Source organism: Mugil cephalus, chromosome 10 (genome assembly GCF_022458985.1).
Source record: "Mugil cephalus isolate CIBA_MC_2020 chromosome 10, CIBA_Mcephalus_1.1, whole genome shotgun sequence".
NCBI lineage: Eukaryota > Metazoa > Chordata > Actinopteri > Mugiliformes > Mugilidae > Mugil > Mugil cephalus.
In genome coordinates this window covers 8,612,519-8,639,682 of record NC_061779.1, presented here as the reverse complement: position 1 = coordinate 8,639,682, position 27,164 = coordinate 8,612,519, and the positions used below count along the sequence as shown (strand labels likewise).

The 27,164-nt window shown below is 41.5% G+C and overlaps 1 protein-coding gene across 1 annotated transcript in view; it reads right to left on the bottom strand.

Moving 5' to 3' along the window:
• Positions 1 to 27,164, bottom strand: part of spon1b (spondin 1b) — a 93,197-nt gene that overhangs the window by 56,345 nt on the left and 9,688 nt on the right. The window contains exons 3-6 of the mRNA XM_047596167.1: positions 21,737 to 21,870; positions 3,684 to 3,757; positions 2,632 to 2,754; positions 1,165 to 1,313 (exon numbers count right to left, since the gene is read on the bottom strand). Coding sequence (XP_047452123.1) covers positions 1,165 to 1,313; positions 2,632 to 2,754; positions 3,684 to 3,757; positions 21,737 to 21,870 — 480 coding nt within the window. The remainder of the gene's footprint in view (positions 1 to 1,164; positions 1,314 to 2,631; positions 2,755 to 3,683; positions 3,758 to 21,736; positions 21,871 to 27,164) is intronic.

The following is a 27,164-nucleotide window of genomic DNA, read 5'->3' as shown; positions in this document are numbered from 1 at the left end:
TGTAGTTACCAACTCACTGTAATTGTCCAAACACTGACTAAAATATCTTCTGATATCATGCATATCTTCTCTGCTGAGGCGCTTGTACATAGCGACAGTGCTGCTGTGACCTGGAGTTTCATTTATACAGAGCATACATTTGCTAAGTCTCTAATCTGAATCTAATTTTATTTAACTTCTTTGCCTTTTCAGACTCTTTATCGGGAGCCGCCGTGATTAGGTATGAACCTAAACAACGTGCAAATCGATGTACTGATGGAATCGGCACATTCTCCCAGCCCTATATCATAGCATGCATGTACAGAAAATATGTTATGGCATCTAATAAGAGCATGGCATCTGATAGATGTAATATTGTCACATTTCTCTGTCCCATATGGTGCACAATAAACAAGGAAGCATTTGACTTACCCACACACAAGAAAAAGTATGCTCAAGCAAACCTGTCAGCTGTGTCCTGTTATGCTCTTCCCTATATGCTATGTTTTTCTAGACACACACACACACACACACACACACACACACACACACACACACACACACACACACACACAACACACACACACACATAGAGGAGCTAAGGAAACAGCGTGTCCTCTCGGGGTGCTATCCAGTGGATGCCTTCCAAAAATATCTTATCCCCTAAAGACACAGTTCAGTCAAAAGAAACTTGCTGATGTTTTCAAAGGGAAGCTGATCTCCAGCAGAGTTCAGCAATGCACACTGTCAATATGCATCTGGTTTAATGAGAAGAACAATGACGGGTTAAAGCTATGGGGATCTAAAACGGTTTGCCCCGATGTGAGAATGAGAATTTCACTTTACTGCACATTCGTCAGCTGCCATTTTGACAGAGGGAAAATCTGTGTGTGCCATTTCAGACCGTTATTGCCTCAGCCTGTCATTAACCTCACATAATAGCCTCTGACAAATGGCAGCAGGGCATGGGCACGTATAATGATGATCATATTGTATCTACACTCAGTAAGCACTGATGGATGTCCCGCTCTGAGTGCAACTGAAGGATTCTCGATGCCACTAGCACATTAGTTAGTTTTGGTTTAGTCCGATATGAGAGAAGGAAGCATTAGGGAAGACATGAGGACGTGGGGTCATACATCAAAAATGGGGTGACAGAGCACCCACAGAGGCTCCGTTTGTTACCTTCTGTCGAATCTCCTCCTCCATCTTAATAGGGGAGCCGAGCTCAGCGACCTGCCGAACTCCCTCGCTGGCGTAGCCTCCATACTCCCACAGCACGTAGTCTCTGGAGTGGGACGCACCAATCAGCGCGGACCAGTGGTTGGCGCGTCCTGGAAAACAAGAGCAAGAGACAAAGTAGATAAATTAAAGAAAATTTGTAAGTTTAAGAGGAAGCAAGAAAATCAGAAAGAAGTGACTGAATGAGGAGATGAATACTATGTTAACTTCATTAATTCACCCTGACACTGTGTTCATGTTGGAACAGTTGTGTGTGAAAAAGCATTTGAAAAAAGATGTTGTGTTGCATGCAAAACGGGCAGGTATCAAGTAAATTTATGTAAATTACAAGGCAACTAACAGGAGCAGGCAACACATACTTCAAATGTTAACAAGGAACCACAGATTCTCCTAATTGGCACCGGCCTGCATATTTAAAATGATCGTGTCAGTATCGGCTTTGGCCAAGACCAGTCTTTTGTAGTTATTTATATAAGTCAGCCACAGGTCTTCTGTTTTAGTGGCGGTTGGTTAGCACCAAAAAATAAAAATGAAGTCAGTCAGATAGAAATTTGTTTGGCGAGATGTAACTTATGAGATCATCATTCAATACCACAAAATATTCATAAATAACGGAATAAGCCAAGTCCACTCAGGCAAGGGCTGCACCAAAACAACAACACACTCTGAATGCAACATTTAAAAGAAGTTTCCAGGTGAATCTAGTCGCCTAAAGCCCTGTGAGGGTCCTGTAGTGTCTGGCACCAGTATATTATTAGTGGGTTGAGGGGAGGGGCCTCAGTGGATCATCCCACAGATACTTGATCAGTTTGGGATCTAGTGAATTTGAAGGCAAGGTCAACACCTCGTGCTGTTTTTCTTGTTTTTTAGTTGTTCCTAAACTGTTTTTTTGTGTGTGCCTGTGTCTGGATGCATCCTGCTGCTGCCATCACGGAGTGTCATTACTATGGGGTGGGGGTGATTGGTCTGGTCTGGTCTAGGTGGGTGTTACATGTCTAAGTAACATCCACATGAATGCCAGTTTACCTGCAGAACACTGAACTTTCACGAGATGGTCACCTGCTGCATTTCAAACTGTTCCATCAAGAACTGATTTCTTAGATAGTGGGAAGATTTTACTTGCACCTTGACATGTTTCGGCCTCCCGCCTTAGACCAAAAAATGTCGACACTTCTGAGGAAGGTCGAAGTTTCTGTCAAAACATGTCAAGGCACAAGTAACAAAAAAGGAAAACTGTAACATATTACTAATCGCAAAGACACAATGAACACCACTGAGCTGTTCCATCAAGAGTTATTATTCCAGTAAGTTGACGTATTCAGCAAGCTTTGCTGCAGTGTTGACCTTTTTACTGAAAGTGTCATTGTCTATGGATGGTGCTTTGTGTGTGCGCCTGTGGCGTGAACTCACTGGGATAGTCTTTAGGATGCACTTTCTCCGACCAGTTTCCATAGAAGGTGAGTCTGTACTTGGCAGTTCCACAGGCGCAACACTCAATGGCAGGAACTTCAGTGGCTTCACCGGGCACGTGCTCTGCAGGGACACAGGACGTGAGCATGACAACGGACACAAACAGACGCGCACATGGAAAAGACTTGAGAGTAAACAGGATGCACAGCCCTGGTTATTAACAGAGTTTAGTAGTGCGAGGTTTGACATAAACGCAAACATGCATAAATCCCCAGCAACAATTTGGAACCAGCGAGAAAGTTACATCCCTGGAATAAACTGGTTTTTAAATGACACATTAGCCTTACTGCGGCCTCATAAATATTCAAATTTTGCCTTGGACCAGTGTTTTGCAAAGATAGGTCAAGGGGATTACTTGAATATTTATGAATCGCCAAATTATTCAAAAGAAATCCTCACTTGACATCTAAGTTATAGCAGGACAAGTCAAACACTGAAGGCGTCTGACTTACATCCACAAATTGAAACAAGGCGGCTTGATTGGCTTGCATAATAGCCTGGGAAATTAGATTTTGGGGAGAACAGGGAGATTTTATGAATGTAAAAATTCCCCTGAGATTATGTTCGAGAAACCATTCTCTTTTTTTAATGGTACCATAAAATCATGCCTCAGAGCTGAGCTGAGAGAGCCTTGCCGCCATACTGTCTCACAGGAGTGAAGTGTTTATTTGGTGAGATGAGGGCTTTTTCGAAAACTGGCGTTCCTCCTTTCTCTGCGCTGGAAACACAGGCGACATAAAAGCTTTGGCACTGCTCTGTGGTGAAATATTTAAATGCCGCACAGGTCCCCATGACACCGGGCTTCATTGTCCTTGCAGCTTTCCCAACTGGATTTATTGGCTTCATATTTTTTTTTGTTAAAAGGTATAAAAGACGTGGTGGTAATCTCCTCCTAAAGACGGGAACGACGGATAATAGCCCTGAGATGAGCAGTTGGGGATAAAAAGACGAGAAGAGAGGGAGACAAGGAAATGATGGGCAGCCGTCATTACCTTTCTCACACAATCGAATGGTGAGAGAGCCTTCATCCTGGAAATAGATGATTCTCTTCTGGACAATGCTGGCCCTGGAGACACAGAGAACAGTAGTGAGGAAGGTATAAAAAAAAGCAAATTTGAGAAAAGAAAATGGGAGACAAAGTTGGACAGTAAGACGGGTGCAAAAGGGCATTAGATGGATAATACTATAGTGTTTTTTTTTTAGTTTTTTTTCTCAGTATCTGATCCATGTAATCCTCTGGGAGAGGGGAGGCTAATGGGTTTCCTGAGGTTTCATAATGGACATGGAGTACACATCTAGAGCATCCTATTCTTCGCACCTCATGACACAATCATGCTGCTGCAGTACAAAACGTATCACAGCAATCATGCCCATGGACATGAAGGAGCGAGAACAGGAATTACAGTCGGAGGAAGGAATATAGATCTTTACACAGACTTTGGACAAACCCACATTCTAATTTATGAGCTAATAGTGGCCGGAAATGAAAGTGGCCCCGGTGAAAATAGGTTGTTTCACCAAAAACCATTTACATTCCTCGCCGGTAAAAAAAATTAAATGCATTGAACAGATAGAGCTCCAGAACTTTGTGCGCTCTTGCCCCTATTGAAATTCCGAGGAGACAAAAAGGATAAAGAAATTGTCGGAGGAACACTGAGGTCTGGTGGCCTTGCAACACTTTCATATTAACCTTGCAATACTTGTACATTCAGTTGAAATTCCATACAGCCCCAGTCTCGTACACCCTTACAATAGTTCAGAAAATCTGTGCGCCAACATTCTTTCTCAGATAAAATACTTCTTGCAGTTGTAATAAGCTGCCAAAGTTTGCATTGCTTTATATGCATTAAATACACACAAAATAAACTACTTTACAGATAGAAACATTGCAGTTGTTTCTCTCCAGATCACCTCCAGAGCAAGCAACTAGACAATGACATACACCCTTCTCCTGCAGACTTACATTTCCACTGTCTTTTGAGGATTTCTGCTTTATTTTGGGACAACTACCTGAAAATCTTATCTTCCATCTTTGCCTTGAGGACGCGAACTCATGTCACGCACACAGTAAAATGCTTGGTTATGATACATGTGAACCATTTGCCTAGTGCTGCATAATATGAAAGCTTCAAATTGGTTACAGTCAAGCAGCACTTGGTTATGTTAAAGGAAGTTTTCACATAACCCCAGAGCAGACATGAAATAAACATACCAGATATAAGGAGAGGAGGAGATTTCCAATAAATCATACAAAGATTTGATGGGGACTAAGGGAGTTTATGTAGTTGATTATTATGAAAACATAAATTTAGTGTAAAGAAAGTCAACTGTGACATATCACTGGTGTCTGGACCAAAACATTGCACTTGACTTTGACTTTAGTTGAATGCTAGGAAGAGCAACCATTAGCTCGGAGGCTAAGAAGCTAAGAGGAGCTACTATTAGCTGGGAGCATAAGAATCTACAAACTGTTAGCTGGAAGGTTAAGAAGCTAGGAATAGCCAATATTAGTTGGAAGGCTGAGATGCGAGGTAGTGCTATTGTTAGCTGGAAGGTTAAGAAGCTAGGAAAAGCTACTTTTAGCTAGGAGGCTATGAAGCTAGGAAACTAGGAAGAACTACTCTTAGCTGAGAGGCTAGGAATTACTATTAGCAGGGTGGATAGGAAGCTAGGAAGAGCTACAACCCGACGTACAGAGCTGTCCTCTCCTGAATCACAGTGGATCTACAGTTTATTCATTATAAAAACATTTACTGATTTGAATTTGCAGATGAGATGGAGATGAAAAAGGAGAAGAATGTTCTGTTTGCCTTTTGAACTCTGTTATTTAGTTTCATGACTTCTTTTGCTCTGGTTTTCTGAGTTTACTAATCAAGTAATTCTGCCACTGTTCCAGGATATTGTTGTGAGTCTGACATGTGGCAACAGCAGCCAACACATCACCAAAACCAGGCTCAAAGATGCTGACCGATGGTCCGACTCTAGCCAGTGTTCTCAAAATGGAAAAATATATTTAAAAAAAATAATGTGCTGGTAGGAAACATCTGGCACCACAGAGGCTAATCAAAAGATATTTTGTAAATTATCGTGTCTCTCCATTGCAAACAAGGACAGAGTCATGCATACAAATCTCCAATTTCAAATTAGATTTCAGTTTTGATTAGGGTGTTTTTCTTGTGCTGCCAGAAAACCATGTCAGTTTCATAAAAAACATAACAGAATGAGAACTAAAAAGTCGCAAAGTTTGATGGATGTCAATAACCCCCACCACATCCATCTCTCCCGCACTGATCCCATATGGGTTTTATTCACTGCCTACATTTGTTCACAATTTGACATCGAGGCATCATTAAAGGTTTGAGGGATTACTAATCAGCAGTTGATGCTTGTAATACATGCTGGATTACTTTGATGCTGAAGAAATCCTAGAGGAGCTTATATTTCTTTTCCATAAATTCTAAGGAAATTTATGCATTCATGGATTTATTTATTTTTTCATGCTGGATATGAGAAATATTTAAAATGTCAGGGATGATGAGTCAGTAACCAAATGTGTATGTGTCTGGTTGAGATTTATGTGTCCAGTTATGACTCATAGGAAGACTACAGTTTTTACGTAAATTGCATCAAATGGACTCTTTTGATATATCGTAATTGCTTCCATGAGGTGTAGGTCACAGCTGCTGTTGAGGCAGCAGACTGTTGGAAAGAAACCATAATCAGCAGGGCAGACGACAATAGCTGACCTCTCTGTGGTCCTAGTCCCACATGCCCCCACATCTTCTTCCCCTCGTTAACTATCTCCACGCCCTTCACCGACTTCCATTTCAACCGTCCTGCAAAGCCTCCGTACGAGATTTACCGTGTCACTGCATATATCTTACAACGTCAAATCCCATTTTTTGTACAGCAATTAACCAAACTGGAACTGTAGCTGGAGCTCCATAGTCACAAATCTTAACATATTTCAGATTTTGTCTTTGACAAGAAAAAATATATATATTTAAAGTTAAATATATAATAATTCCACAGCATATAAGAATTCTCCTAAAAGCAGCCTTTGCCTCAGTGGCAAGGTCTTTTGACTGTCTCCACCTGGTACTGTAGAGAGACATAAAACCAAATGAAAGTGAGCTGAACAACAGTGACGGTGGAGACGGGGGAGGGACTGGCGACATTAAGTCGGAGTTATCGCTTATATTGCTCCTATAAATCTTACAATGGGCTGAACGGCGCAATATAACCTGCAACACGGGATGACTGCCTGGGCATGAAATTGAAAAACAAGTGAAATATACTGACTATTATTGACCTGCCCTTGATCGTTTTTTAAGCAAATTTTATAATGATTTTAATGATGTTAACGGGCAGCTGGTCAACTTATGGAGTCCAATCAGTCCGAGAATGAATCATCTGATCATTTGGGAAGATGTTTCCCTGCTACAAGCTGTTGATATTTTTTCTTTTTGTCAGCTTAATTTTGAAATTTGGTCAATTACAGGCCACTGCCCCCCAGAGAAGGTAGAGTATTAGAGATGTGTAGGAGGAAACAAGTTCTATGACTGTTGCTGAATTGCCCTTCGGTCTTAAAGAGGTCATAAGATCCCTCAATATATCCCTTGCAGCGGTGTCCAGCAAGTAAAGTCATAAAGTACTTTATATAGAACTTTGTCACTTCCACAGTTGTCTAACTCATAGTGTCTAGACAGTTGGGATAAAACCTGACTTTAAATAGATATTTGAGGAGTTTCACTTGGCTACAGGAAACAACAACATCCACTGAGGTAGCAACCCTGACCCCAGGTGTGAGTGTGAGTGTGAATGGTTGTTTAACTCTGTGTTAGCCGACCTGTCCTACCCCTGGTGTACTCCGCCTCTCAGGCTCCAACAACCCCTGTGACCCTAGTGAGGATAAGCGGTAGTAGAATATGAGATGAATTAAATCGGATCAGGCTTATGCCAACCCCAAACTCTTGTAGTTGTTTGTTTCACGTCTGTTATAAACTAAAACCAGGTCCCCGTAGAGACACAACTTTTCCTTCTTCTGTTTTAATGGCGGTTGGCTAGGGTCAGAGCAACATGTGTGGAAGAACGTTACTCTAAACGATGAACACAGTCAGAGAGAAATTTGTAAATTGTGCATTGTGGATGTTTTGATGAGGTGGTAGTTTGAGATCTCCATTCGGTACTTCCAAATTCATTCCCCAACTACGTGAAAATTACAAAATGGATTCCGCGGCCTACACTTGGGTAAAGGCTCCACTGAAACAAAAGCAAACTGAATGCTACGTTTAAAAGAAGAAAAAAGTTTCATGACGACCGTGTCAAGGAGAAAAATATTGCAAAGAGAGTCTGGGATTTTATGGTGCTGGATGACCAAAACATTTCCGGAGTATAGAACACAGCGAAGACAAGAAAAGACTTTAGGAGTCTACAGGGAATGAAATTTTGTTGATTTAAGGTGAGATCGGGACTCAGATCAGCCGATACTTATTAAAAGATTGGCATCAGATTGTGGGGAAAAAAAACTTTGGATCTGTTTCACTGTCCACAAACGTCTGTGATATTTAATAGATTTCTGCGGAACCAACATGCCAACGAGCAAATCCTCTGGGTAAAATGCTCCAAAGCTAAAGTATATGCTTCGCCTACACGGCATCGATTGTCTTTTAATATCCTTGTGTTGGGAATTAGCCATTTTAAAGACAGCACTCACCTCCCCTCTTGCAAATGTTCCAAAAAAACAAGTTTCTCAGACACTGTTTTGCAAAGGCACTGTTACTGCATCCTCGGCTAAGCACCTTCCGAGACGACTGCGACTGGTTAAAGAAATACAAACGAGCCAGAATGATAACGGGTGCAGCCAACGCACAGAATGGTTTCGGTTATGCAAGACCGCTTTCATGGTGAAATATTTTCCGCTTGAGTTACGAATAACACATCTATTTAATTGTACTTTAATGAAATACTATCATATTTTAATGATGACACGTACAATAACACACAAAGTCTCTGGTAAAGCATATCCTCAGTCCTTTTCTCCCCGACTATAATCATTATGGTTACTGCAGAAGAGAACATTTGTGCTGGCGACAGTTGTGTTCATCAGCTGACCTTCAAGCACACCACGCTGCAAACAAAACACATATTAACGTTGGCTAATCTACATTTCCCCTCTATTTCCAACCTGACAAACAGCTGTTGACTGTAGTTTTTCTTCTTTCCTACACTCCCAAGCCTCTCCTGTGTTCAGTATTAATCATACGTCCAATGGAATTTCTCACCTCATGCATTATATACGGTATATACATATATATAGTCTCAGAGACGTGTCTGCTGGCTCCTCTTGCGCGTATCCTGGACGGCGCTCCTCACTGAATTACTGGCACGCTGTTTGGATTCATGAGGGGAGCGACTCTAACACATACAACCAGTTATGGTTTATAGAGCAAAGTTTTAGCTACAGGTGTTCCTGACTGCAATAATAAACCTCTCAGAGCCAAGCTATTATTTCACTCATCTGGCCCACGTGAGATCAAATTGGGCTATGAGTTTAAGACCCCTGTTAAATTTGTCCTAGCAGCCCTCGTGTGGAATTTATCGCAGCTTGTTCTCGACACATAAACCGGGCAGAAGTTTTTTTTTTGCATGTAGCGTCCGGCAATTATTCTGTGTCTGGTAAGAAGCTGGAATTGGGCGAGGTTAATGCAGGACAGCGGAAACGCTAGCGACCACTCTGTGAACTCCCAGATACTAATATTCACAATATGACTGCTCATCCCTCCTGGGTAGAGATATACGACATGCTGTGTGTGGGTGCATGCTGAATGAACGGCATGATCCGATGTACATGGCTGTCAAAACATCTGGTCGACATCCGAAAATAAGCATCTCCAATGCATAGACAGTATAAGTCATAAGCTCCACCCCCTCCATGTTAGTGAATGGAACTTGGGCTAAATTAAAACACTTAAATACACATATATAAAAAAATTCAAGGATAGTGTCATTTTTTTGGATAAGTTTAGTTTTAGTTAGTTATTTTACACTATAGAAACAGGATGTGACATAATGTCGATTACCAGTGGCCATGCCTTCTGAGGGTGTCCTGTGGTGTCATGGCAACAGGATGTTGTTAATGGGGGGGCATTTGGGTCCGGTGGGTTGAGGGGAGCGTCCTCTGTGGATCATCCCACAGACACATGATCAATTTGGGATCTAGTTAATTTTTGTAAAAGTTGTTTCTAAACAACTGGAAAGTGTCCTCCTCAAAATGGAAGCCAAAGCAGGTAGAGCTCCCCCTGGTGTCTGGCTGCAGTATAGGTCATAAGCTCCACCCCCTCCATGTAAGTGGATGGGACTTGGGCCAAACTGAAACATTAAAATACACATCAAATATATATATATGTATATTTTTTCAAGGATGGTTTGTCATTTGTCAATTTTAGTTTTTTTGGATAAGTGTTTTAATTATTTTATACTATGGAAACAGGATGTGACATAATCATGACAAACAGTTGCCAGGCCAACCGTTCCGTAAAGCAGGTTTATTTATTTTTAATACATTTTAAAAATGTACCTTTTTCTTACAGTGTATGATCCAACATTTCATTGTATCCGGTGGAGCTAGAGCAGAGTGTAGTATTGATTAAACAAAAAAGTGTGCATCACCTACACCCAGTTTGGCCAATGTAAGTAAGTGGGGGACACATTGTGGAGTCTGTGCACCCACATGTGATGTATGCTGCTGTGGGAGAGCCCTATGACGACCTCCCAGCAATTCGGCATTTGAGTTTCTAGTGAAGTATAAATGACCCAGTCAGAACAATTTTTTTCTTGTTACCACAGCCCCAGGTGAAGAACAAAACTCAGTGAGTATGTAACAAGCTTATAGTTCAGGAGGTCATGAAAGCCGTGAGCAACCTACAGCATGAATCCACACACGAGTGAACCGGGTCAGAAAAAGTTTAGGAGGAGTAAAAAGCGCTCAATTCGCAGACATCCTCACAGCAGGCGGGATCACAAAAAGAATCTATTCATCAGTCTGAATCCATTTCTGTACTTAGCATTCTGAGAACTTTAAAGTTTACATGGATTAGCAGCCAAGCTCAGCGGTCTCCAGCAGCTGAGCACGCTTCAAATAATCTAATCAATAAAACAGCCTTGCCTGACTGTGTCAAGACAGAAGAGTGTGGATCCTGCTGTCAAACAACTTCAGAGTCTCTCAGTTAGACTTGTGTTGTCACCGAGCAAAGCAGGTGAACGGCGGCCTCCTCCTACTCCTCCTCCTCCTCCTCCACCTCCTCCCAGTAACAGCTTCAGAATACTGATGGGAGGATCAAGCTGGGAGGTCGATGTGAGGTGAAACCGTGATGAGGAGACGGCTGGAGGGCAGCGGTGGAGCGAGGGGAGAAATGTAAAAAAAAAATATATATATATATATATATAAACCAGATAACGAGATGAGAAATGATCAACAGGACAGCAAAACTCGGATTGAAAAATAGTCTGCTTCATCCTCTTTCTGCTCGCACACACACGCGCGCACACTGCTCGCTTATCTCTCATCTCTCTGTCTGTTTTCGCTCTGGGTGGGAAGCCTTTCCACACACTGAAAGACTTTTCAGGAGTTTCTGGAGATTAAAGAGCAGATTTGGGCTGAGTTCATCAGAACTACAAGAAGGACCTTGGTGACCTGGGGTTGAAACACACACCAAGACACACACACACTTACTCACAGGGCCTCATGTGTACGCGTACATACGCACGCACACACACACACACGGTCGAAGCCCGAGGTGCTCCTCTCTCTCTAAACAGGCACTTCACGCCTGCGAAAGATAAAAGTCAAAACAAATCAGAAATGTAAAAACCTTTCTCCTCGTAATGCGCGGCAGCTGAAACAGGAGGACGCTTTGAAGATGCAGAGAGGAGGGAAATTGTGTCTGTGATTCACTATTATTAAAAGGAGTCGGAGAAGATTTGACAGTTTCCCCATGAAATAGAAATGTAATCAAGTTGTTTTTACTATACAGTCTCCAGATATAAACAAAACTTCCTAGTGCTGACTGTTCTCATCTACAGAGGTTGTCAGAGCTGAAATCTGAAGATAATTTCAAAGCGCTGTGTGCGTGTCTGGAGGTTTTTCTTTTTGAAACTCCGCAAGTTTACGTGGGCGCATCCGAATCTAAACAACTTTGCTCTTTGCTTTCAAAAAGAAGAGGCAATTGTTCTTACACGTATACCAATAAATGTTTGGATCTGTATATTAACAAAGGATAAAATGATATCATTTATACTGAAAGCAGGGAGTAGGGAGACATGTGCTCTCTGGTTTCCAGTCAGTCAAACTGATAAGCCCTTCTGACTCTATGTAGAGGATTAGCATCTTGTAGCTTATCGCTAGTATGTGGTGGAATCCAAATCAGACCTAAAGGCAGATTTAACTTTGGAAACACAGCACACTGCATGGACTGTCATATTAGACTGTGCCTGCAACGTGCACACACATTAGCCATAATTAGCTATAGTAATTACAAAACAATTACAATACGTGATGTTTATGCAGCTTTAATGATGTGAAAAATGTGAATTTAAATATGGCACATGCAGAATAAATCAGAACATTGAGACAGTTGACAGTGTCTCCACTAAATTTCCTAATACCTACCAGCACATTAGGCCTTTTAATAACAAGTGCGTGCATAAATGGTAAAAATCTGCATTGTGTCATATAAGGGACAGAATTACAGATGATTATCAAGAGAAAAGAATCGCTGTCTTCAAATCATGATGCTATGCAATACATTTTTGTTCACCTATATCATCCACTTAAACCAAAGTTGGGTCAGCATGGTATTCCACATGTATCTCTAGGAGTGCACCCTAGTTCATTATTAGAAATCTCAAGGACTTCCTGGGCCAGCTGACATATATGCTCCCTACAGCAGATTCTGGGTCTACCCTCAGATCTCCTCCCATCTGGACATGCCCGGCACACCCCCACAGGAAAGGTGACCAGCGGGCATTCTCATAAGACACCTAAACCGCCTCTACTGGCCCCTGGAAACACGAGGAAGCGGCGGCTCTACTTCAAGCTCCCTCCGGATGCCAGAACTCCTCATCCAATATAAGTCTGAGTCCAGCCGAGAAACTCCTTCCTGCCACTTCTGCAACGCCACCAAAAATTCATGACGTTTAACGAAGATCACTGGAACAAATTTCTCAAAAGTGCTCCGACATACAGGACGGTGGACTCATCTGTCATGACACACTGTCAACCCGCTGTTTATCCAAGTCGAAACTTTTGCGAGACCTGAGCAACAGCGAAGAGAAAACGAATGCAGCGACGAAAATAAATATAGTGGAGCTGAATATGTGGCAGAAACAAAAGCAAACATGGTCAACACCAGCGCCTGTGGAGCTTTTCCAGATGATGTCTGCCTCGGGCGGCATATTGTTTTAAGGCAGACAGCTAAACTGAGGAGGAGGAGGGCAGGTCTGACAGTACCCTGCCTGCCTCGAGGAGAAGAGTTGCTCACTGTATCTTGAAGTTGTTGTTAGTTCCAGTGCCAGTAACGGCTGAGACGAGCGGGGATGGCACATGATAGAGAGAGCGCTTTTCAAAAGCTGCTGACATGTTGTGCTCGCCAAGAAACTGCCCACACATTGCTTCTCTGCGTGAACTGAGGGGGGAAAAAAGGATGTGTAGTCGCAAGTTTCAGAAGGAGCAAAACTTTCTTTAATAGGACTAGAACTAATATTATATCACAGTTAAAATAAGATCGCCTTCCTAATAATGTGTAGGCCTCCAAAACAGTTGTGACTCATCAGAGAATGGACCTGGACCTTCTGAGGGTGTATGCTAACACAATGTTGTTAGTGGTTGGTCCTGTGGGTTGAGGAGGGACCTTTGTGGATCATCCCACAGATACTTGATCAGTTTGGGATCTAGTGAATTTGGAGGCCAGGTCAACATCTTGTGTTGTTTTATTTATTTGTTTTTAATTATTTTTTCTTCATGTTTTCTGCATTTCTTGACTGAAAATAACAGCCAACGTATAAGTGCCAACTAAACTGTGGTTCTCCAAATGGCCACTTGAAATAAACGTCTGGCACAAAAACACTTTTGGTCCTGTAGCTCGAGTCTTCAGGACACACACAATTTAACTTGGTTAATCTTTGTGTTGTGTTTTTGCAAATTAGCACTAAATGCTGTTTTGCAGTTACAGCAGGTTTTCCCCTTTATATATTGTCCAAACCAAGTGGCAACCTCTGGAGGAAAAAGATGAAGCCAACAGCTGTAGTACCTTGAATGTCCACTTGAGGCGCACTCTAAAAGTGAGTAATGTCTTCATTTGTGACAACTGCATTTTTATTTAACTCTTTTGATTTATATTGAGGTTTGAAGTTATGCATGATTAAGTGACGGGTGTCCTCACATATCTACAGACATTGTCTATTTTTGAATGAGCGGAGGGTCAGGAGCTGCCGATATGGCAGCAGGCAGCGCACCCATACCGTGCTTCAAAACCACTTATCAGGAAACCTATGAACGTCATGGAGGCCCCGTCCACCGACAAACACTCAATGGTCCTAAACTAAACGAATTCTGGCAGCTGCCTGATATTTAACACATGAGAGAAGAATCGATCTTCTCATCATCTTCTCAGCGAGCACATATTCCTGTGAGAGCAAATTCGGTTTTCTCCTCTCCTCTCTTTTCTTGTAATAACAACAAGTCCCACTTTTATAAGCTAAAGCTGTCACAACAGATTTGTCACTCCCACTGCAAAAATAAAAAAAGAATAAAAAATTATATTGATTTTTAAATAGCAGGTGTTGGAGCTGCCATTAAATAAAAATAATAATAAAAAAAAAAAAAACAATCCCAGCTTTCTCTGCTACTGAAACGGCCAGCGGCGTACTGGAGCACTGCCAACCATAAGAAGTCGCATTTGAAACTTCTTCTTGGAACGAGCTGTGAGATGTGTCTGATGTGCTCGAATGACGACATACAGTCTCCGAGAGGATGCAGGGAAGCAGAGCGAAACAGATGCAAGATGGAGAGAGCAGAAGAGAAGAGCATTGCCAAGATGCAAAGACGTGGGATGCGAGGGAAAATGTGTGAAGATTCCTACTTACAGCTACATTTCCTGTCTTTGACTGACAGGAGACAGCTGCCACCACAGTGGCGTTTTACTGCGCAGACCTACCTCAGAGTATCGTCCCAACACAGCATGCAAAGTTAACAGAGAGTTAAAGAAGAAGGAGGGAGGCAGGAAGGGGAAGACATTAGATGAGGTAACTCTGAATCTTGATGGACAAAAGTGACAGGAACACGGGGTGAATCTGAGTAGCAGATGTTCCACTACACAGGGCTAGATTTATTGAACTGGTAAACACTGGGATGGCTAGGTGCCATCTGCCATACAGCAGCGGCAGATAAATTAAAAGTAACAGCTGTGAGTACACCGTGGAGGTGAGGGCAAGTTATAGCATCTCGCCGAACAGCGGACGAGGCGCATGGCGGGGAGGTTATTTCCTTTGGGAAGTCAGATGAAGAGGAGGGAAAAAGGGTGGCAGACGGAGAGAGGGGAATTTTTAGAGGCGCATTCGCTCCGAGTTAACGTCTGTTCATCATTTGTAAAAAGAGGCTTGCAGCGAAATTGTCATAACTCACTGTAGCAGCTCCGCGTTTAATTTGTTTTCGCTCTTGCATGGCCTGAATTACACTTTACACTTCATCATGTATGAATGGTGAGAACCATTTGCTGCCAGAAAATATTACTTTTGTAGACGCATGAACTGTAGTCATTGTGCATAAAAATCAACCCCTTGTTTTTTTCCACTGAAGTCTGCCTTCCAGCTCTTGTTCTTTTGGAAAAAAAAAATTCAATTAATTCCATAACAGCTTGTGGCTTTATTAAGAACAACATTAAAGATAAGTGTTCATCACGACAGGAGAGAGCCAACGTTTGTAGTCAAAGGGATTCACTGCAGTCCGCTGCGTTCAATCAACTGTCTTCAACAACAAAGCAACGGAGGTGAGAGTCACTGATTTCTGAATGTCACTTTAGGGTCATGTAAAATAAATTTAAATAAAATTCCATGTGATATAAACCGACTTCCTCTACCATGGTGCCTACAGGGGATACACTGGAGAGACAAGGGAACTTATTAATCTTTAACCTTTTCTAATCTAGAAAAACAACGGTCCAAGTGTATTCAATACTTTATCCACCTCATTATCCAAAATGAGAGTCCGCCTGGTAAGATCTGTACTAAAACCTTTGCTAAGTATGTGTGCATTGGGCCATTTCTATAAACTCTTGCTTGAGTGGCATCTCCGTGCATGATATCACTGCTATCAGGGTGTTATATACCATGTAATCTACGAGAAATTTTAGGCGAGGATAAAAATTTTAATTTAAATGTAACCGGACATAGTGACAGCCACAACGTCACTAACTATGCTCACCGCCCACTTCATTAGGTACACCTCACTAGTAAAAGGTTGGACCCCCTTTTGCCTTCTGAACTGCCTTAATTCTCCATGGACTTTCAACAAGGTGTTGGAAACATTCCTCAGAGATTTTGGTCCATATTGACATGATAGCATCACGCAGTTGCTGCAGATCTGTCAGCTGCCGTTCCCAAAGCTGCTGTATTGGGTTGAGATGTGGTGACTGTGGAGGTCATTGTAGTACAGTGAACTCATTGTCATGTTCCAGAAACCAGTTTGAGATGATATGAGCTTCGTGACATGGTGCATTATCCTGCTGGAAGTAGCCGTCAGAAGATGGGTACACTGTGGTCATAAAGGGATGGACATGGTCAGCAACAATAGTCAGGTAGGCTGTGGCATTTAAACCATGCTCAGTTTGTACTAAGGGGCCCAATGTGTGCCAAGAAAATATCCCCTACACTATTACACCACCACCACCAGCCTGAACCGTTGATAAAAGTCAGGATGGATCTCTGCTTTCATGTTGTTTATTCTCTGTAAACCCTAGAGATGGTTGTGAGTGAAAATCCCAGTAGATCAGCAGTTTCTGAAATACTCAGATCATCAGCCTGTCAGGCACCAACAACTATACCACATTCAAAGTCACTTAAATGTCCTTTCTTCCCCCCATTCTGATGCTTGGTTTGAAAGTTCAGCAAGTTGTCTTGATCACCTCTACATGCTTACATGCATTGAATTGCAGCCGTGTGATTGGCTGATTAGCTGTTTGTGTTAACACACAATTGTTGTGTCTTTTTAGGCTTAATCTCCCATCACCCTAGGGTTTAAGAGATTAATCAGCAAAAAACATCAATCAATGCAAAATTCTCCCCTGGTTATGGAAGTACACCAGCGAAACAACCTCCTGTAAGTGTTTTGCACCAACTGTCCACCAATTTCTGATGTCTTTTTGAAAGCTTTGGCTGTACAAAATGGCTTCAGCTGCAAGTTGTTTAAAGGATTTACCACCTGTTTCACATCTCTGCACAATATTCCACTGGGGTGGTTTAAACTAGACTCAGATCAGTGCATCCCATGACCATCCATTTCTTCTATTTTTTTTAGTGTATTTACCTAGTTGAAATCCGCTTTAGATTCAGCTTCAGCGTTCAGACACATGACCTCACAGTTTCTTGAAGAACTCTGTGACTTCATGGAGAATCCAGGGTTGAATCTGTGACCTCAAGGTGTCCACTCTCCGAACCAGTGAAGCAAGCACCAAACCACAGCATTTCCACCTCCATGCTTCACAGCTGGTAACAAGGTTCATCTCCCAGAAAGCTGCACACATGTACCGTTACACAAGCCAAATAATTCTATCTGGATTCGTCTGTCAAGAGCTTATTATTCCAAAAGACATGGACTTTTTTGCTTATATTTTCAGTGACAAACTGTAGTTTTCTTTGAATGTTTCTTTGGGATAGTGCACAAAGAAGGTTTTCTGCAGTTGTGTGATGAAAATTGACCTTTTATTTCCATCAGATTTCTGGATGCAGTCCAGTTGTTTCATACACTGGATGCATTTATCTCTAATCATTTGTAGATATTTTTAAAACTCACACATGCGCACCTGATTATTATTCCTTAGAGAGCTCTTGGAATAATGACAGCATATATTGTACTTCAATAGCAGAGGAGAATTACTATGATGTCCTAATTATAAATTACAGATGTTATAGATGTTGCTATCCCTTGTGCCAAAATCCGAGGCAAAATACATTTAGAAGCCCAGTCCAACTGAAAAACCGACAAGAAAACACCAGCTAACTAGCCTAGCCAACAGCAGTAGGCAGTATACAGCACATCATTGGTGTTTTCAAGTGGGCACCTCCCTTCACCAGTGTTTCGTTAAGTTAGGCCCAAGACACCTCAAGAGGGCTTAACAGTGAGTTCCAGCGTCCTGGAGTGACTCCCAACCGAGAGATTAGCTTAGCTCTAATACTAACTACTAAAACCACTCAGTTAGCCTTACCGTTAGCATGTGATAATACTGATCTGGTGAGAATCTCTGTGATTTTACTTTTTCAAGACTTGATGACTGAAGTTTTTTTTCTGGCTCTTGTCACTTAAAAAGTTTTCATTCTCCCATTTAGACAGATGAAATCATTAAATCAAGTATTAATGTGTTTTTAATTTCTTACCTGGGATCGATCAAATAATAAAATAGTTTTTTTCTTCTTTTTTTTTTCATCAATTAGTATTTGCTAAGTAGCTAAAGCTGCCAAAAACTGTAAACTGTCCTCTGACGTGGTGGAGTGAGGCAGTATGAAACAGAGACATGACTATGGAGAGTAAAACAGAGAATTTGCTTAGTCTGTGCAAATGAGCCACGTGAAACACAAACACAGGGAAAGAATTTAAATCACAGGATGTCCCCAGGTAAAACTAACATATAGTGAAATGCATCAGTAAATACAGCGAGACTGGGAAAAATGTGGATAATCAGATTAAATTAATTGGATTCAACAATGATCCATACGACATCATATGGACTTGGAAAAGTGCACTAGCCTCAGTTTCAGTTAGTTTAAGTTAGTTTTAGGTAATTTATGATAATTTTAGCTAAATAAAATATGCTAACGCTAAGAGCTTTACTGAGAAGTATTCCATTTATTGTTTTATTCTTATTTATTGTTGGCCATAACTATGCCAAGACAGCAACAGACAGATAGACACTGTTGCCCCTGGCAACCAATAACACCCAACTTTAACTCACTTAATAACAAGGAAAATGGAGTATTTTCCGAATATAACATTTTATTAATTTGGAGAGGACAAAACACTGGATACATGGCTGAAGAATAACATGTCCCCCATTTAGTTGTAAGCCATGTTCTAAGCAGGCTTTTAATATGTGATGAGAAACCACACTTATCATTATTTTCATTATTTCATTTCATTTTGGGGTTTTTTTGTTTTTTAAAGATATTTTGAGGGCTTTTGCATCTGTATTAGAGAGGGACAACTGAAGAAAGGCAGGAATCAAACCCCCGCTGCAGTAAGGACCATTATTTCCCAAGAAAAAAACTGCGGCTAGTGAAAATGCTGAGTGGCAAACAACAAAAAAGTTAATGTCAAGCCCTGGGCATTTGACTAAAGACAGTCAGTACCTGGTTGTATTTAACTTTTGCATTTATGGCCACAGTAAAGTCATTTTAAAAGTACATTTAGACGCTCCATAGACGTAGACTTACAACTCCATTAAGTTATGTCAATGAAATACTTCTCATGTCAGGTTTTTAAATTGAACTCAGTTTAATACATTTTCAAAACTTAAAGTAATCCATTATCTTGACCTCTTGTGAGTTTGGTGTGTGTGGTCAATTTTCATTTAACTTAAAAAAAAATAAAATATGTAGAAGGAGGAGGGGGAGGAAAAAATACCATTAAATTTACAGAGGCTGCCACCATTTTTCACATTTTTGAATAAGACAAAACTATAAAGTGGTGAAAATAGCTGTTAGTAGCAGAGATTCCACAGAGAATGACATTTTGGGGTCTTTCAGGCTCGTTGTTTTGGTTCACTCGTAAAGCTCCTATTTAACTCACTGAGCTCATATTCAAGCCTCAAGCAGCTACAAAGACAGATGTGTTAGCGGAGACCAATGAAATGGAGATTGGATAATGGGCTTTTATATTCATCTGGTGTAGAGCTACGCAGCTGCAAATGAATGCTAATCTTGCTCCACGAATAATGTGCTGTATGTCTAATTAGGCAATTGTTAATTAAAATGTTATATCAGTAAAATGTCAAGGATGCATTAATGCCTTGTTTTGCCAAGTGGACAAAACAGGAAATTGGGCTTTCAAATGTTTGTATCAGCTTGTAAATGATATTTAACATGAATGCATTTTCACAGCTCTAACTCAATTATTATTACCCAACATGTAGTGCGCGCCAACACCGATATATCTACGGTTACCACGGCCAATTTAACCGTCAGGCTATACTTTCAAATACCTAAATCATGTCCCTGCTGTCATTAATATTCAATGCATACACATTTTCTCGCCCCATCTGCTTTCTTTCGTTTCAAACACTCCAATCACCGAACCAAGCGAGCAGTCTAGCAGAGATTTTATGGAGCTTTTAAAATGACTAACAGAGACACAACGCACAATGCTTAATGCTCTTCTAATGTGCGCTCGGATGAAACAATGCCAGGCCTCTGAACTGACACGGTGGACGTTCCTCTGCTGGATTCACGGTATTTTTTTAGTCACATAAAGCTGAGGTCACACACACACACACGCGCAAAGCTCACACTCTCGGTTTAGAGTCACACCTGCTTTACATCACAAATTGCCCCCAGTGATCATCACCTGTCTGTCTGGTCCCTTTAGAGAGGAAAAAAACCTAGAGAAACACCTGGCATTAGCTTCCTTAATGTGTTGCCTATAACCAGTAATGACTATCTGTAAAAACAACAACGACCACGTCGGGCATAATGCATTCACTGCCAGTGAAGGACGCCAGAGTCGGCTTTCCAGCTTGTGGAAGATAGGAAACATTATGTAAATAGCTCATGCTGTTGTGGAATTATTTAACAGATTTGACAGATCATACAGGTGTTTTTTTAATTTTTCATATACTTTCCACATTTGTTCCGTCCATTATTCAAAGTACGCCATGTGTTTTTTTTACATTTATATCCTTCCTGTTCGGGATTTACTGATTTCCATTTGGCAGAAAAATAAAACAACACGGACATGAAACTTGGTTGGGTAACATTACCCATCATTGTAAAGGCACAACAAGATGGCCAAGAAAACAGCAATAACACAGTGGATATGGGCCTTCTGAGGGTGTCCTGTCGTGTGTGGAAACAGGATGTTGTTAGTGGGGGTCTTTGGGTCCTATGGGTTGAGGAGAGGGACTTCTGTGGATCATCCCACAGATACTTGATTAGTTTGGAATCTAGTGAATTTGGAGGCCAGATATGCTCTTCCTCTGTTCTTCAAGTGTTTTGAGTTTTTATCTGTATCTGTGTCATCATGCTGGGGACAGCTGCTGCCATCAAAAGGAGTGTCGTTGCTATGGGGTGGAGGTGTCTGGTCTGGTCTAAGTGGGTGGGACATATCTACATCCACACTAATGCCAGGTCTAGAAGTTTCCCAGCAGCAGACCTGTGTGACAGCACAAGGTGTCACAAGATGGTAAATGTTATTCACGTCTTAAAGTGGATCAGGTGCTCCACCTGGACGGGAAACAGTTTTTAAATGCTGAAGAGGCATTAGGCTGCGAGAATTATTGGACATCTCATTCAGCTTGTGGTGCTTAATGTTATTCGAGAATGAACGGACTGAGTCTGCAATACGACATTTGTCTCAGATTCTGCTTTAATCACGGTAGCACTTTAGAGGCTTAATGCATTGGCTTAGTTTCTACAATCCTTATTGTTCATCCTTTGAGTTAGAGTTTTTAAAGAAACTCACTTTATTCAGTCTCTTATAATGTGTTGCCTTTAAAATGACAGAAGGATACATCAAATGCATCCTTAGTTTTCAAATGGTAGCAGCATAATTAGACCAACTCACTTCAGTATAACACAGCCGGTCCCGGAGGGTGGCGCTGTCCATAAGACCTGTATCCTTGTACGTCTGCGAGGCGTGCTCTCCGTCACTGCGGGGGGGCAGTTGGTCATGAACTGCGTATCCACTTCATCTGTGATCTGGAAACAAAAGAGACGATGACTCAGTTTTAATTGAGGAGCAATTGACATTGAAATGTCACTTCTTCAGGGTTGAAAGGGAAGAAAACAGCCTTCCTGGAGAGAAATGAACGCCTGAATCATCCAAGGCAATGGACTGCAAACCGCCGCTACAGGAGGCAACGTGCACTTATGTGGTCTGTCAGGGTGTGATATTATTTACAAGAAGGATGACTCGACTTTTTCACTCAGACAGGGTCTTTGGTTTAGTGTAAGAAATATAGTGGTAGCCTTTCTGGAAAATGTTACCAGATACTTTCTGGTAGGTTTTTCTGAATTTTTGTTTGTCATGTTCCTGTGCAGCCATTTTGATTGGTATCGGGTCAAGTCATTTTGAAATGACAGTACTGATGAACTGATATCATGCAACCGAACCTTTTTTCGCTTACTAACCCCATTGGTCGGTCGACCACTTTGGTCCACACCGAAATACCTCAATGACCCCTCAAGGATCTTAAAGCATATTTGCTGAAGACATTCATCTTCCGACAAGGTCAAAGTTTTTTGTCATTCAGTGAAATATAAATTAAAATTACTATTCAAGGTTTCACAAAGCATTTATCAGATCAGACTGGACACTCAGCCAATGTCAAATGTGAACATGTCGGTTGTGTGGAATTATTTTACTTACAGAGAGATTTTCCCTTCATTCGCAAATGAGTTCTGCAGGTTCTCATAACTTGAAGTTACAGCGATCTATGAAGATATTTAAGATTTTTAGCAGGTTATTTAATCGTTAAAACCATCCAGCTCTAGGCGTTTATTTTTATTTATATTTGTGAGCCAATAAACTTTTACTTTCTTTCTTTACTGTTATCTGCTTACACAACGAAGAAGGCTCTCCTGTTAAAATAAAGTGAAAATATTTAAGGAACAATTTGTAGGCAGGCATTTTTTTCTTTATGCCCTGCAGAACTATTCAGTTGTCAAGCATATGGTTCAGGCAGATCGGGACTTGGATCTGCTGATACTCAACGTTAAAATAATCTTATCAGGGTCACAAAAACTTGTTCAGAGTTCAATTTTTATTTTATTTTATTTAAAACGTGCTACAGTGGCAACATCTGCCATGTAATATGCGGCCTTGTGATTGGCTCAGCAGCAATAGGGGCGGGGCTTACTGTGTACAGGAGGCTTAGATTGACAGGTCTCTGCTAGTCTGCTGAGACAGCTCCTGTATCGCTCGATGAGTGAAGTGCTGACTGAAGGATAACGTCTTCCGCCTCCATTTATCTCTTTACTAAAATATGTGGGATTCATATTAATGTGTAAGAAATTTTAATTTGTGGGGGAAATTTTAAAAAATAGAAAAATGTCAAGCAAAGATTTTGCGACCCACCTGCAGTACCTGTTGAAGAGCTATGCTCTAAGGACCATGAATGTCTGTAGAAAATACCCTTAAAAAGCCTTGAAAGGCCAGCAAGGTTAGGGTAAGGGTTTTGTCACAAATGTGACCACATTTTCTATTAATATTACTTTCAATTCCAGACGACCAACCATTGGAAATTATGCCATTTTCTGCATTTTCAGCAAACTGTCAAAAAAAAAATTTGGGACAATACAAGAGTAACCCCATGCAACTGTTGGAGTTTAGTGAAAGAAACAATGCCCTTTGATACATATGAATATCAGGTGTGAACTTAATGAGAGTTTCATATAACACGTTAGGTTGAAACCTGCAGTAATATGTGCAAGTTTAACTTAAATATAAGTCTATGCTCCACCTGAAGGAAACATCACTACTAATAATGGGAACATTTCCTTGAATCACAGAAGTGACATCCCCTAAAGCCATTGGCAAAGTTGTGCAGAAAGGGGACAATTCCCCAAGTCTCGAAGTGAAGCTTTGGATAAAAACAGCCTTGTGTATTCAAGACATGTCCAGTTCAGTCCCATCGGAGGTTGGACCTTGTCAGACACTTTGAAGACTAAACACACACAGAAACACACATGCACACATGGTCTCTGACCTTGCGGCTAGCGCTCTCCAGCTGCCTTGCCCCGACAAAAACAATGACTTAACACCCAGTCCCAAACTCCTGATAGGACATTAAGAAGGAAGCAGAAGTCACGGACTCTCTTTGCTTCTTTCTTGAGAAACACTTCCCGTGTCTCTCTGTTGACTCCCCATGCCTACTTATGCACAGTTTGGTTCACTTTGTTTCGCTGAGACTGAAGTCCCGTCAGTCAAAAGCAGACGCAAACAATTGGCTAAAAGACCTAAACGGAGACTGAGAACAGTGAGAGAGATATAAAAGACGAAAATGAGAAACAAAGAAAAAGGAAGACATAGGCGTTGGAACAAAACAAACACGCAGAGTATTTTGACGGAGAGGAATATTTTGATAGATTTGGGCTAACATGATAAATTCAAAGAGATTTGGTACAAGAATAGTACTTAAATATGGAGCTGCTGTCTAGACATAAATTCTGCTTAGAAAATTCTGCTTATTTTCTGTAATGATGCCGTGGGCTACGGCGTTTGTGTACACACTTAAGAGTCGTCAGAGTGAAAGCGCAGCAATGACAGGAGTGTATGAATAGGACATTGTGTTCTTTTAAACTGTTTGGTTGTCGACTCAGCTACAGTGTGGCGTGTTTACAATAATAACACCATAAAGATAGTCCTAAATCAAGACCAGAGCAGTGACAGCCCCAAGTAACGTTCCAAGACAATGCAAAGACAAAGACAAGGCCAAACTGAAGACACGCACGTTAAAACACAAAGACAAGCAAGTCTAGACGGGTTGCTTCCCGCCCAGATCAATATTCCCGATATCAAGACAGGTTAGTACTAAACTTTAGGTTCCAACTAGATTATTCTTTCTGTTTGTCAAAAGTACCCAGATTCCATGTGAGCACAAGTCTCTCCAAAGTGCAAAGTGCTAATTCAAGGAAATCAGAACCAATCCTAAATCAAGGTCAAAACAGCGAAGCCCCGTGATTTAAAGTCAAAGCAGCCGAGACCGGACAGTCCTAAGTCAGGATGCAAGATCAAATTACAAATGTCTATCGTCAAGTCCCAAATCAACACTATTACAGATTTCAAGTTCAGACAATCACACAGCCGGTCCAGAAAGTGAAGCCAAAGCATGTGGAGCCCTAGCAGCAGTATAGGTCATAAGCTCCGCCCCCTCCATGTAAGTGAATGGGACATAGGTTAAACTATAACACTCAAGTACAGGTAAAATAAAAAAAAATATCAAATATCATGGTTTCTGTCATTTTAGGTAATTAATATAATACTGACACACGTGTCCATTTTTCTGAAAAGTATAGTTTTAGTTAGTTATCTGACATTATAGAAACAGGATGCGACATCATGATGACTACAAGTTGACGTGCCAACTGCTCCGCAAAGCAATCCTTCAGGACCTTGGGGTTAAGAAAAAATAAATAAAAAATCTACAGTGAGCAAATTAAATATTTCTTTGTGACTGGTGGAGGGAGGTCAGAGCGCAGTATTAAACTGAAGTATGGGAAGTATGGCTGGGTCATCGATAATGGCGGCTCCATGTGGCTCCACCCTTGGACCGTACTGCTCAGACTCTGGCTCCAAAGTCGCAAGATGCCGCTGCCCGTGTCCCTTGGAAAATAGTCTCATATTTATATAAAGGCCATGTCTGAGACACGAAGCAAAAAACTAGGGCCACAAATGTTTTCAATAATCGTATATTGACCAATGTGGTCAACCATCAGCTCGGGTCACGTCCCTTTCGCCTTTCAAGCATCACCGCTTTTAAAGTCAAAAATGTCAGCCAGGACTCTAGATGCAAGGAAACATAAAATGACAATGTTGTCGTTGACTGTTATGTAAGCAGTTTATGTCTCTGTATCCATATTGATTGATTGGTAACTAGGTAAAGAGAATCTGCCAGAGACGGAGGGAAAGACAAAAACAACAAACGGAGATGAGGAGAGGGAGTGTGGGAAGATTGGCAAAGGAGCGTTTGTTTTCACTGCATAGCCCGGCGTGTCTGTGTGTCCACGCTTTGTCTACCTCAATCTCTCTCTCAGTGTCTTGCTCTCTGTTGAGACGGTAAACACAGATGCTTCAGAGTGTCTGCGCAAGCAAACGCAGAGCTCTGTTCAAACACACTCAAAGAGACAGAGAGCGGGAGACGGATGAGGCAGAGCCAGGCTCGCACAGACACCCGCGATCCCCGGAGAAATCCGACAATGAGAAAGTTATTAGCGTGCACGCGGTTGCTGGCCGGTGTGCACACGCCGCACATGTTGCAGGTTAGTAATTAAATGCAAAGCAGTTACAAAAGAGTGAACACACCTGAAACCTTTGGGACTTGAGCGCAAAGATGAAACTTTTCGGTAGGGGAAAAAAAAAAAACAACAAAAACCAGGGAAGACAGAAATTGAAATGTCACGTCAGCACTTGGAGATGAGCTTATTTCAGAAAGTAACAAAGTTCTCTTGTCTCGATGAAGACCTCGGAGGCGCCACCATTTTGCCTTGAGCTTTCCATCAATCAAAGCCGCACTATTACCGCAGAACGCTGCTGAGATCTCGGGGCTATCACCAATATTGCATCATATTACATTTTGTGTCTGAGCCACCCGACTGAGGCTGCAGTGTCACATATCCAAACAGTGACTCCTTAAAAAAAAAGAACTTACTGCATTTGTGTGTGAGTGTGTGTGTGTGTGTGTGTATGTGCAGCTTTATTTCCCAGCAAATGGGCCAATTCTGTGGCTTTTGGCGTTCAATTACACAAAACAACATTGAAAAAGAGGGAGCGCATTGTTCACTAGGCCTGTTAAATATAAAAACGGCCCCAAAGCTCTTTTCAATATCCACTTATTTTTGCCATTATATTCACATTTGCGGCGCTATAAAGGGTTCGTGGAGGTCAATTCAGAGAGCTGTATTGCTGCCATAACTGTCAAAACCAAGAGATGTTTGTGGCTCGTTTGCATCCACGCATGTCTGTTTTACTTCTAAGGAAACCTCAAATGGTTTCTTCCCTTTGCTTTTTTCACGAAAGCGCAGACACCGTCGAGGTCAACGAGACCTAATCCGAAATGATTCGTCCGTACAAAACAGAGACTGAAGACTTTTCAAGTGAGGAAATGAGCCACCCCTCCTCCCCGTCAGTCACCGAGTGGTTGACCTTCATTTCTGACAAAAAGAATCCTCTGGCTCCCCGGTGTTGAGAGGAACTTCGGATGCGTGCATAATCAGAATGAAATGTGGGGAGAGGGTGCAGCTTTAAGGCAACTAACTGTTGGATGTTTGAGGGT